Here is a 13778-nt window from a genome sequence, read left to right on the forward strand (position 1 = left end):
CCAAAGGGCCTATAAGTGTGGTACATAAAAGAGCCCAAATGGGTACAAGGGAAAACAGATATGGTCACTGCAGGCCTCAAGGATGACAGATGTCATATGGGACACAACCCCAACCCCAGTGAGGTGAATGGGAATTTGTTATCAAGTGCTATGAACTGGGAAGCTGACCTGTTTTGTAGCTGCTTTTGGCTTTGCATTTGTGCAAGCACCATGATCGTGACTTAACCACAATTACATGGCAAAAGGAAAAAATTTCCTAATAGTATCCTCAAAAACCACAGGCTTTTCCACTTTGGATAGAGCAAATGTCCAGCTTTTGCATTAGGAGCAGACTCATACATCCCATTTGCAGAGATGTGACTAAATGGTTAGAAATTAAAGAACATCTTGAATTTGTCTGGTTCTGCCTCAGAAAGGGCAATAGTCCACACAGAGGTGACTCATGATCCTCCAGCAGCCGCCTGATGATGGCTTGGGAAACAAAACTGAGGGGCTTTGATCTGTGAGAATCCGATCGCAAATATAATGAGTCAAACAGTTTTTGCTGTGTTTAAAGTGAATTTGGTAAAGGCTAAAGCACTGACATGAAGGAGGCCTTGCCTCTGACTGGATCCAAAGCCTGGTGAAGCCAAGAAGGGTCTTTCTGTTGCTTTTTAACTGTACAAAGCCTGTGCTTCCTTACTCTGACCTGGTTTTGCTCATTTGCTTTACAGGATGACTACTTCAAAAGTTGTTTTACATTTCTTCCATAGTAAATACATTTATTAATTACATGCTCCAGCACTGTTTGGTACACTGTTTAACCAAGGGACAAAGCAGAAAGGAGATGTGTTGCCTATTTTCAGTGGAAATGCTATCATTCTCCCCTGCAGTGGAGTAGATGGAGGAATCCATCCCAACATCTGCAGCAAATGTTGCTTTCCATTTACTGAGCAGAAAAGAATGCCACAGAGTCTACCTCAAAGCAAATGGTTTGGGCTGCCTGTCTGGTATTATGATGATGTTTATAAGAAACCCAAACATGCTCGTTCTATCCCATCATTAGTAATGGAAACAAAAGGACTGTCATAATGAATGAATTGGCTTGCTGAGCCAGAACGGCCGGGCTTGTTGGCCTGTTCTCCTCTCAGGTAAGGGCTGAGTACTCAGAAAAGTCTGAAATACTCTCTTTTTCAGGGAGTCAGAAAAAGAGATGGAAATAAAGGAACAGAAATGGTTTAACATGTGGGATCTTTTTTCAACAGCAAGGCCTTCAGACATTCTTTCAGCTGGAATTGTCTTTAAACAACAAATTGAGTCTACTTCACACAGTGCATGAGGACATAAGGGTCAGTTTGGGCATCCCTACCTATTAGGACATTTTCAGGTAACACTTTGTAAGACTTGTCCAGCAAGTGATCAGAGGTACCAGGAAAGAATCCTCAACTTATAAATCACTTAAATGCAGACCGTGAAGAATTGGAGCGGCTCTATCTTAAAAATCCTTTCCTGCTCCACGAGCTGTAGAGCATGAAGAACTGCTACCAGGTGGAATGGAAAAGAATGAATGAATAGTTCACAGATTTCCCAAGTTTCACACCAAAAGGAACGGCTTTCAGAATGAAACCAAAGCTTTCTTACTACTGGAGATGCTTGTCTGCCAAGAAAGCTGGCGTTGGAACAGTCCTGCCACAGCGCCAGCCCCAGTTTTCCCCTTTTCTCACATGCAGAGTAAGAAAGAGAAAGCTGCATAAAAGAATGCTGGTTAAGCATAATACAGCCCTTGTCTGTCAGCAGTATTGTGGCGTGGAGTCACGCACTGTTCCACTGGCAATGCATGGAAGAGGCTGAATTCTCGGGCTCAGGATCCTTATGTCACACAATCAAACTGTCCTTACTCTGACACCCACCTAATCTATCTATCAGATTACAAAATAAATAAGAGAAAGCCAGGCCTACACTGAAACAAGCAAGTACTTGTATTTTAAACAAATAATTTCTTGTTCCCTTCCTTCGTCTTTATACGCTACAAGTGCTGCAACCTTTCTGCAGTCTTTAAACGTTTTAGAAATGTATCTTAAGGATATTTACTACCAAGTAAAACACAAATTGCCTCCATTTTTCTTGCAGATGATTGGCTTTTTTTCTAATCTTTCAAAATGTGATTTAAGAACTCTAATTTTCCTGCTTTATCTTCAGGGGGTTGTTGTTCTTTTCAAAGGTAATGTGGTCTAAAGGAGTTGAATCTGTCACATTGTTTTGCCTCAGCATTTCTATTTCACAAATTGCTCTGTTTGGGCACGCATGCTGACATCCTGGAATGATGTTCTTCATACAACTTCTAAAGGTCAGCCTGCCCCAGCAGTGCTGCAAGGAAATAGTGACCAGCAGTATCCCATCAGTGATACTGTTACACAACAGCCTCTCTGGCTTCAGCTGGTGTCCAGGGTGAGAAACAATGGCAGAAGAGTTTCCTTGCTTCAAAACTGCTAATAAACAAAGAAAGTTCAAGAAGGTTTCTCGGGTTTTTTAGTTGGTGGGGGTTGGTTTTGGCAGAACTGTTGTTTCAGGCTGAGTCACACAAGGGGCAGGATGGAGCAGACTGCTGTATATCTATCACCATGCTTCTTTTTGGGGCTTGCCCAGAGAATTGTTGTCTCTGTTTCTGGACTCATAAAAGTCATTTTGAGGAAATGTCTGATGGATGCAAGAGATGGTTATATTCCTTTTGTTCTAAGCTATTCCTTGACAACATCACGGCCTATATTGGTTTTTGCAAGGGAGGAAGATATTCCTGAATGACATCTCTACTGAGATGTTATTCTGGGATTTCCTTTCCAAAGTCTTCTATCGACAGGTTGACTCTGTCACTCAATTATATTTATACTTCTGTCTTTTTAGTAGAGATTAACCTCTTTTAGCCATAAGCTGCAGAATGCAGATAATTCCTTCCTGGTTAAGGGTAATCACTGCCTGATCAGAACCTCACTTGATTTTACTGGGCTTTCAATCAGCCTAAAGAACATCAACTTCTAATTATTATGGTAGGAACCAGAGCTCTTCAGTGCCTGAGAGATCAAATCTTTTAATAAGGATAACCATTTGAATTAGACCAGGACTCAAAGTAAGAAAGAATTTCATCTTAGTTCAGTGCATTCAATTAGAGAGAGCATTTCATAATTCTTCAGTTATTCTTCCAGTTATTGGTAAAATGCCCACGAGATTTTTCCACCCCCTCTGTTCTTACATTACAATATTTTTTGGCACATCACCTTTTGTGCCATTTGGTGTCACTCTAAAAATAAGCAACAGGCTGCAAGCACTTCATCTGTGGCTCTTTCGTTGTAACACTGGCATAGATTCTTATTACCCTGCAGTAATCTGATTTTAATGTGTTCTTGTCTTTAGTCAATGATGCCAAATGGCACAAAGGTTTGTGTGTCTTAAACCAAGCAGAAACTGATATAAATTCAAGGTTTAATACGATTACTGATGATTTAATGGATTTATTAGTTTCTTTAAACATACATCCTGCCCATTCCTTGGGTAGTCAGTGAAGACTTATACAGTCAGAATCCAATTGTCAGAGTAATCTTGTTTTGAACACTTGACCACTTCCAATTGTATTCCATATTTCTAAAGAAAAGCAATAGCTTCAAGCTCAACATTATTAGGATCAATTAAGTGGAAAAAATTAATAAAATATAGGATTTTGTCAGAACTTTAGAAAAAAGGTATAGCTCAAAGTCATACTCCTGTGTTTCTGATTTTAGCTAGGACCAGGAATATTTTATAACACTGGAGCATTCTTTGCAACATTCATTGCAGTAGGTCTGTCCTGGGAAGAATAATGAAAAGCTGGAAAAGACATTGTGTACACTGTTTCCCAGACTGTACAAGCACTCTGACAGATCCAAGGCATCATAAAAGTGAGAGTCAGCTTCTGATCTGCTACGTGAAAGGGAATGAACGGAAATAGAGAGCTGTTACTGTTTGCTCTTCACAGCCCCCCATGTAAAGCACTGAGCTACTTAATTCAAGATGCTTTAAGCTTTTCACATGATCAAACCCAAAGGTTATGTGGGGAAAAATGTATGGTTTTTGTTTTGAATTTCCTAACTTTGTAATTAAAACTGTTTTTGTCGGGTGATTAAAATTTTAAGTGGGACGTGATCCTCTCCTTCCCCTCAGCTCTGTGAAAGGACTAACAAATTTATGCAATGTTGTTTCTGTGCTTTGCCTTGGAAGAAATCAGCTTGATTCAGTGATTCTCTCCTGAGGCTGAAGCAGATGGGAAATGTTACAATGCAGAATAGTACATGTGGTAATATCATTTATATATTCAGATACCTTGGACAAAGTCAGCCCCAATATAACTCCATGGCCATAGTGAATTTACATCAGAGATGATTAAAGCAGTAGGGGGTCAAATTCTATGCTAGCATAAGTCCCTGCACAATTTTATTGTTTTCCCTGTAATTTCAGAAGTTGGAAGTAAATGAAGGGTTTGGTTCTTGTGTTTCATATTCCTGTGAAGGATTAAAGCACTCTGGCATATTGTCTAAAGAAAAGGAGTTGTATCTCTGGCTGCCAAAAAATTAAAGGTATTTGTAATTTAGAAGGTCATGGTGGGATTTCGAATGCAGAGAGTATCATTAACCTAATTTCATCTGCAAAACACTTATATCCATTCACTCCTTATTCCAGTTTGTACTAATTCACCCCACATCCATTTCAGACAGTTTGTTGGATACAAATGGCAGTGTTTGAAATTCTTCTTAATCTGCCTCATACAGGATATTAAATGGCTATTTGTACACTGGATACAACGTTCTTATTGTCAACTTCCTAGGGCTACTAAAGTGAGTATTGTGAGGGTTTTCTCAGGGTACCAAAGACAATTTTCTTAATTTTGGGGCCACTTTTAAGTATCAAGATCTATGCCTGGCCATTTTTCAAATACAAAGACTTAAGAATCTCCTGAAGTAATTCCCCTGTGAGGTGAAAATTCACACTTTTAGTGCAGTGAAGAGTCAGCAGAGAGCTGACTTTTTATTAATATCAGAGGTCAGAGGCTTTGCTACTGAAGTGGCTGCCTGAAGCCTGGCACACATTTAGCTCTCCCTGCTCTGTGCAGCAACATCAGCTGGCATAGGCTGAGAAAAAACAGCAGTGCATAGCAGAGGAGGGCTGGAACATCTTCAGCAGACACAACCAGATCCACCACAGTTTATCTGCCACAGCCCTTAAAAGGTATGAGTGGAAGACCCAGAGCCAGAGAATACCTGATAAATGAAAAGGTTCTGTACAGTTTTGGGTGTTTTTTTTTTGATTCTTCACTGGAAGATGGTTATATCATTCTTTCTCTCAGCTGCTGTAACAGGAAAATAATCAGTTGGACTTGAAAACCTCTCTTCTTTCCTTTTTTCCTCCCCCTCCTCCATATTTATGCTATTCTGTTCTTACTAAAAAGAGGGATCTACAAAGAGGACCACCCTGCCAACAGCTAAGCCACGAACAGGCTTAGGATATTGTGCAAAGAATCTTCAAAATGTCTGAGCAGATTTCAATTACTCTTTTCAAAGATTTGCAATTCCCACTACACAGCCCATTGTTTGCTTTCACTAGGACATTCTTAAACAGCTGGCACAGAATGACTACTGCTCTGCAGGGAAACAAGCAAACACCATACAGTAGATTTAAAGCCAAACACAGAAAATATATATATATTTTTTTTTAAAAAAAGAGCCTCTCATGAACATAAAAGTGTTTCCCAAGAAAATATGAATCCTATTTTTGCTGCTTACAGCTAAAGAAGGCATGGGGTATGTAGTTTATTCTCCTTTGATGCTCAGTGTGGCAATTGCACTGAACAACAAAGGAACAATGAGCGATGCTTCCCATATTTCCCATTAACTTTGTTCGGGTGAGCAATTGTTCTGTTGTGTCTGTTTAAAAAAGGGGATGCAATTTTGCTCTTGCCTGTTTTCCTAAAAGAAAATGGAAAGAAGGAAATGAGAAGAAGCAGCACAAAGGGAAAGAAAAGAGAAAAAAAGAGATTTTTGCAGCAGACAGCCTTCTAATGCACCGACTGGTCACTGGGCGTGAACTGCAGGGAGTTGCAGTGGGAACTAATTATGTCCCGAAGTTTTCCAAGAACTGCCAGCACTGAAATGCTGTGGGAAGTAGTTTCCAGGCACAGATCACCCTTTCATATCTACTGCTCCAAACGTGCACGGGATGTTCCTGTGATTCTGCCGCCCTTTGCGGGGCTGAGATTGGGAACAAAGCGGTGCCTGGAGGTACCACAGCAGCCCACAGGGGGTTTGCACGTGGAAGGAAATCTTTCATTGCCTGACAGGAGAGAAGGGATGCCAGTGCCACCCTCTAAGATGGGATGCACAGTGACTGAAAGAGAAATCCAGCAGCAGAAAGGGATGGGTCTCCTGTTGTGCTGAAGACAACTCTGGTACAAACTCAGCTAAACTCTTAAATCTACAAGTCACATCCTTCATTTCATAGCAGTTGTTTGGGCGCCTCTTTAGCTGTAAGAGAAGGCCTAGGATTTCAAAAGAAAAAAACCCACATTCAGCCTTAAAACATATAACTTTTCATTATCCTCACATTCTTCCTGTTCGGTGTCCTGTGCATGCTTTCTCCTCCCTGGCAGACACCTCTTCATGGAGCACTTGTGTGAATCAAAGGAAGACAAAAATGTGCAGGCATTGTTAAAGGAAGTACCATTTTCAATCTCATTCTGATAGTTCATGTTTAAATGAAGGGTTTGACGTAAATGAGGGAAAATGGAAGTAGTCTCTGAGCTAATCTGAAAGGAATCTCCTCTGCTAAACTAAACAAAGCCAGAAGTCCCAGAGCTCAAGTTTATCCAAACTAAAGCCAACAAACGGTTGTTGTTGGAGGGGGTTATATCATGTTTTCCATTGTCATGTTGACATGAAACAGGCAGAGGCTTCCACTTTGCAAACTTGGAGACAAGATTGGCTCTGAAGTGAAAATAAATAAGATCAGTGGTTGGAAGTAGGTTAGGTTTTCTCAAAGCAAAATGGAAAGAACCTTTCCTATGAAATACAAGATGAGAAAAAATAATGACTGCTTGAAAATATAAATTTAATTTATATTTACTATGCTTCTGTGTGACAGATGTGTTCCTCATTCCATCTCCTCAATGATGGATCTCATTCCTCCTTACACCTTTTCAACATTTAAGATAGGATACGTACACCTCTCTGTCTCTCTTTTGAACATGCAGAAGAGATTTTCTGACTCCTGTAACATGTAATTTTTTCCTGCCTGTGGAGATTATCAGCTGATTTGCCATAACCAGGAGCAATGCAGGGGTTAATATTTAAAATTGTTACATAGTCTCATAGCAATGTGAGAAATATTAATAGCGTAGTCCCCACACATAAGTATAGAAATCTTATTTCCCTGAAACATTAGGTATCCCACTGTGCTGAACGGAAAAAGGTCAGGAAATTCCATGGGAATTCCTTATAGATTTTTACAGGGACAACACATCTCTCGTCAGGGAAGCCATAGAGGGGACAGAAAGCAAAGCTTCACAAACCCTGTGCATCAATGGAAGAAAGAAAATCCATAGAGAAGTAGTTGTTGTGCAGCAGTAACCAAACCAGCACTGGCTCCCATATCTAGGAGCAGCATGGCCACAGGAAACCAACAGCAGCATCTCTGTAACAGAGACAACATCACTGGGACAAGCATGGCCCAAACTGCCCTCCCTCCAGGAGGAATCCACTGGATCCACTCAGCTGGAGACGGGCAGCGTGCCGAGGGCCAGGGGCTGCAGCATTCTGCTGCACCTCTCCATGACCCCCTCAACAGCCTGACCTGAAGGTACAGAAGTAAAATAACACTTCTTGTACCTCTCCTGCAGAAGGAATCACACCTGTGCCCAGTTCTCCTTCCGTACAAGGTATATTATGATGGCTATGTTGAAGGAGAGGTAGGCTGGTAAAATATTGCAGCAGGTAAAATGATGACACTGAAGTTTTTGTTCTGATTTGGTTGAAGGTTATTATCATCTGCCAAAACCCAAAGTCAGAATGTCTCAAAACTATAGACAGTTGGTGGTAGGTACTGAACTCTAAACTGTGTTAGGGTCGTGCAATCTAAAATTTACCTAGCTGCTACAGAGAGAATGAGCTAACAGTTGCAATGCTGAATCAAAACAGACTTTATTATACCCTTTTCAAGTTTGAGTTTTATTTTCTTGGGTGCTACCAATAATGAATTGAATTTTGCCCCATCACATTGAACTGCAATGATGTGGGACCCTAATCCAGTTACTTCAAGACCAAAAAACCCCATTTTGTTAACAATACTTCTTTGCCATTGCCAACAATTTCCCTTTATTTAGCTGAGATTTTTTGCCTAGTTTCTTAAACAAACATGACTAAAGGACAGCATAATCTTGAGTATTAATGGGTATGAACATTGGACTGATTTCTAATTCTGTGGGTTTTGATGGCTTATTATTTCAAATCAACAAATTAAGACTTGCAACTGTAAGAGCTGCTGTGACTTGTGCTCTTCTCCAGACTGTGAATCTGCCATAAAAACATCAAGAGCAATACAGTTTTCCTGGTGCCCACTAGCCTGGGAAAGTGTGCTTTGTTATTGTTAGCCCCTACTGGTGGACTGAACCTTTCAACTCTGAAGAGATTGCTTTTAATCCAGTGCTAAATGACAGTCTGCATCATTTCTGTTACTGACCCTTGGTGCAGCGTCTCAATTATGGAGCCAGGTAGGTCCCATTTTCTGCAGATTTTTGATTAAAACAAGGAGTGGAATCACAGAATATGCTGAGTTGAAAGCCACCCATCAGGATCATCAAGTCCATCTCCTGGCCCCACTCCAGACACCCCAAGAATCCCTTCATGCACCTGAGAACGTTGTCCAAACGTTTCTTGAACTCAGACAGTCTTGGTGCTGTGTGAACAATATCATAACATAACTGGGACAATGACTAACATCTCTGGTTTCTCAACCAGTGTGTGAAACGAAAAAAAAAGATATTAATTCACTCCTTTCTTTCTCTTGGATAGCATTAATTAAAGCTAGCACCCAACTGTTGTGCAAGGCTAAGAGTTTGCTAGTGACACCTGACTGCTGATTTCAAACCTCAACATTGCAAGAGAAACTGGAAGAGGAAATAGGATTTGCTTGTAATCTACAGCACTAAGAGAGCAACTGTATCTACTCTGACTGAGGCATCAACAGTGATATTTGTGCCAGAGACAACACCCTTCTACCTCTGCTTCTTCCCCCCGTAATAAAGCAGTGGATGTTTCCAACTCCACCTCCTCTTTTAAAAAAATCAGTCTATGTAGATTTGGTGATTTGGTCTCAGCTCAAAAATAAATCTGGAAAATAATGAAAGGGTTATATAATAGTCTCATTTTCCTAAGGCTAATGTGTTCCAGGGATGTGTGATATAAAATGTGTTTATGAAATTTGTCATATTTCCAAGAACATATATATAATGTTTAGAGGGGGTGGATTCCCCAGGCTTTCATTTAGCATGATTTTTCCATACCAGAAAGGAATGTTTTAATTTTCCTAAGCATAACCTTGTCTGCCGTGTGCTCACCAAAAACCACTTAGGAAAAATGGAAGAAGAGGAGTAGACCCCTGATATTTCATTACTTCACATAGTCCAGATAATTTATGATAGTTAATTATCTGTTGGCATACAGGCACACATCATCTGGTTTTACTGTCAAAACTGTGGAGGAGATGTTTTCTGTGTTACCAAGACCTTTGAGGAAAGAGAGTTCTGACTGTTGTTAGAATTTACCTTAAACTAGCACTTTATCAACAAAGAACACACATGTGCAGTGTTACAGGGAGCTAATTGCTAAACATGACAGTCTGGCAGTCTCACAAATAAACTGCATCTGTACAGTACCCACCCACTTCATAACCTATCTAATCCTTCCCAGTTAATAAAAGAAGTAAAATGGTCAAGTCAGCCTTTTACAAGTTTTCCTAAAATATCAGCCTTTTATCAAGGATCAGAAGTGGGTGCTCAGCATGAAAAGTCATTTGCATGCTGCCTTCAGGACCCTACATGTAATGGTTATATTTCATTTTAAAACTGTCAGTTGTGACTGAAAGTAATATGAAAGGCCAATAAGTTTGTTCAGAGGTATTTGAGGATTCAGTCATTACCTCAGAAATGAGTTTCCTGACCAAACATCCAAGATAATACTTACATTACAAGGAAAACAGTAAATTATATTAGAGGGAAAAATTATTTGGAATAATCCTGAAGGGTTTCTGGCGTTGCTCTCACTCTGCTTTCACAGCAGCAGAGTTTTCCTGATGACCTCAGTTAAGTTCCTCAAGGACTACTGGGTGTACCTACAAGAAGTGTCCCACTCCAGGTGACTGAGGTGTCCTTTAAGCATTGCAGATGAAGATGAGACAGGCCCAAATCCATCTAACTTCCTTTTTGGCACTCATGTAAGGGGGCTGGGGATGTGCTTCTTTTGTAGTAGGTGGAAACTGCCAAATATCTCCAGTCTGTCTAGCTAAAATTTATTCTGTCTTCTGGAAGTAGCTGTCTTGGTTGACTACAAACTCAAGATAAATGAGATGAGAGTATATAGTAAGGCTAGCAAATGCTTTTCACAAATCCTGCTGGCTGGGTAGAGGATGAATTTCTTTCCTCAAGAAACATTCCAAGTTCTTACACTTTTTAGTAGTTTAATATGCAGAATGTAGAGGTGCCTTCAAACAGTGGAACTGAAGAAATATTGCTGGAATCTGACTCATCTGTTGCGCCTGAAGCATCAGCTCCATGTCCTGTCAACCACCAGAAGGCATTTTATCTTGAAAGCCCCTTACAGTAACCTGACACCCACCAGAAAACCTGGATTGTGTCAAGGTGGTTTCACCCGCTGGCTACAAACACCCCGGTGTGACCCAGCTTTTGGTCATGGAAGTCACAGAATATTCCTGGTTCCACAATATCCAGCTCCCCAGCTTTTGAGAAGGTTTAGCCTGAGGCTGTGCTCAAATCTCCCTTCCAAGCTATTACAGCAAGACAAAGAAACACATAGCCCAAGGGTACATCTGACTATCCTAAACTTAGTGTATACCGAGCAGTTTCCTTAATATCTTGCCAAGTCTTGTCTCCTGGTAGGCTTTTCCAAGGAAAATTTTATATTGACTTACATTTGATACTAACCATATAAACATTTTTCTTGACAAGAGAGTGCATTTTAGCATGTCTGGAAATTCTCTTTTCAGTCATGGAAAATTTGCTTTCCCAGTCCATTGCTGCCCTGCACGTGAGTCAGTGGTGCCAATAATCAACTCCTTCAATTGTTATTTTCTGTGAGAAAAGCATATTCAAATGTGTGGAAAGAAGCATTCCAAAGAGAGGAGAGAATCCAATTTTTTAAGGCATAACTAGTGATTTATCAGTCTCTCTCTCCAACCTCATCCCTGTAAGTAGTATGGAAGTTAGCCCAGTAAGGAAATGTTACAACACCATGAAACAGGAATGTGGCAGAGAAATGAGAATACTCCTTCACACTTCGTTTGTATATGGTTCTTCTACCCAAAATTTACCATTTCTTGAGTCAAACATGTCATGCAACTCAGAAATGTTCAGGGAAATAAGTGAGGGAAGGAGACCTGACACTCAGGGGGGATTTGTTTGTTGGGAGAAATAAAATTAATGTTCCTTTTTTTTGTATTGGATCGTCCCTTAGTCCTTATCCCCCTGAAGATAGTTATATAAAAGTACACATAATGCATGTTAAATACACACAATATATATATTATCTGCTGCTGTAAGCAAAGTCACAGCATATGGTTGCTCAAATTCTACAATCTTGACCGAATTCTATAATCTTCACTGAACATTATTGGAGAGAGAGTTTATATACTGGCCAAGCAGAAACAGAAAAGCCCCAGTTCACAGTAAATTATGTTTTCTCTCTACAGAACATCTTTATTTGCATTGTTTTGTTGGTTTTTGTTTAAAGATACCTAAGCTTAGCTTGTGTCTGTGCTTGGAGAGGAGGCTGGTGTCTGGGCACGCTGCTGTTGCAGAGGGTGTTGCCTGATTTGCTCAGGCAGGATCCCCCTGAGCTCTGGCTGCTCCACTGCCTTCTGGTGGACTCACAGTCACCCCCTCGGCAGAGGAGGTGCCTTTACAGGTATGATGAGGATTTGCCATGAAGTGGCTAAAGTAATCATGTTCCTGATTTGTGTCATACAGAGCAGTGCAGGGTGTGGTTTTAGAGGCATTTGGCTCTCCTTTGCAGCACTACAGTTTCTCTGGCTGCTGCTTATCGAGTTATTTGGAAGGTTATTCATTGCCTCCATGCAGGAATAACTACATTGCCAATCTCTCATATTTTCATGAAAGAAAAAAAAGTTTCATTTTAAGGACAGCCTGGTTTACAATGTCTGGCAAGCAGGAACAGAGCACATCCAAAAAAGGTCAGATGAACTTGTGGAATGTCATCTGTTTAACTTAAATACTCATACCACACTTATCTTCACTCTAAGTTGAATTATTGTATACAAAGTAGTTTCCCCCCCTCTAAATTCCATGTTCAGTTAGAATTTTGGTATTCTTGCTCTCTGTAAACATGCACACACATACTTGCATGGACTTCCAAATACCATCAGCTGCTAATCAGTCTCGTGAGGGACTGAAACAGCCTGCAGATGCCCAATTCAAACTATTGCAGCTGAGAGAATTAATTTTCCTGTTTTATGCCAAAGTAAAAATCCTGTAAGCTGACATATTTTCATATATCAATCTTAAAAGCTCCTTCATGAAAACTGGTTAGAATTTAAAGGCTCTTTTTTTTTGCAAGCAAATTGTTTAAAGAAACCCCCTTGCTGCCAGTCGAAAACAAACAAGTACAAAGGAGAAGTTCAAACAAAATAGCTGGAAGCAAAGACTTACAGCTTGTGACAAAAAACTTCCAGGCAGCACAGAGCTAACAGTTGAAATGTCATTCCAAGAGTTAAAAGAAATAGCTTAAAATCTCTCCGGTGTCTGTAGTAGGAAAACAAGTAAGAACAAGAACAAATGCAGCCAAGGCAGACAGCACTGTACAGTGCTTCTAACTGTAAAGAAAGCAAAGCAAAGAGAAAACTTTGGGATGAAAATGCAAACCCCTGCAACTTTCAGCTTCACCAAGAAATATCTGACTGCTGAACCAGTGAAGGAAAAGTGTTCCGGTGAGATTTGTGAATGCACATTTCTTACAAGCTACTAAAATTATTGGTAAAAATGAAAAATAAAAGCATAAGAAGCTTGAATTACTCACCAACTTGTTGTGCCAAAATAACTGAGGGTTGAAACACGGCAAGAATGAGCAAAGTTACTTTTTGCACAGAGCTCATCATGCCTAAATATTAGACATGAGACTCTCTGTGCAAAAATAAAAATGGGGGGGAAGAAAAAAAATCTATTCAAAATAGCAACATCGGTTGTTCCCTGCCCTTCCAGCACCGGGCCATGTACAGAACTCAGCCACAAGCATTCCCCAGCTTTGGCCTTAAATAGGAAAAAAATTGGCTTACTTTACTTTTCCACCCCCTTTACTGAAACATGAGAAGAAGACCCATCCCCTAACAGTAAATGAATGATTAATATTTCTCTTGGCTTTACAGAAGAATAAAGTCAACTAAACAAGATACACAGCACATCTGGAACTTTTGTGTGTGTATGAAACACACTCTGACACTGTGTCTGGATAGTTAGTGTGTGCTGCATGTGAGATATA

The 13778-nt window shown here is 40.2% G+C and overlaps 1 protein-coding gene across 1 annotated transcript in view; it reads right to left on the reverse strand.

Moving 5' to 3' along the window:
- The window catches only part of COL3A1 (collagen type III alpha 1 chain), a 50821-nt gene extending 37283 nt beyond the window's left edge, over positions 1 to 13538 (reverse strand). The window contains exon 1 of the mRNA XM_051788035.1: positions 13320 to 13538. Coding sequence (XP_051643995.1) covers positions 13320 to 13398 — 79 coding nt within the window. The 5' untranslated portion in view covers positions 13399 to 13538. The remainder of the gene's footprint in view (positions 1 to 13319) is intronic.
- Positions 13539 to 13778: the final 240 nt, after the last annotated feature.

Source organism: Manacus candei, unplaced genomic scaffold (genome assembly GCF_025592945.1).
Source record: "Manacus candei isolate 608988 ecotype Guabito, Panama unplaced genomic scaffold, ASM2559294v1 h1tg000023l, whole genome shotgun sequence".
NCBI lineage: Eukaryota > Metazoa > Chordata > Aves > Passeriformes > Pipridae > Manacus > Manacus candei.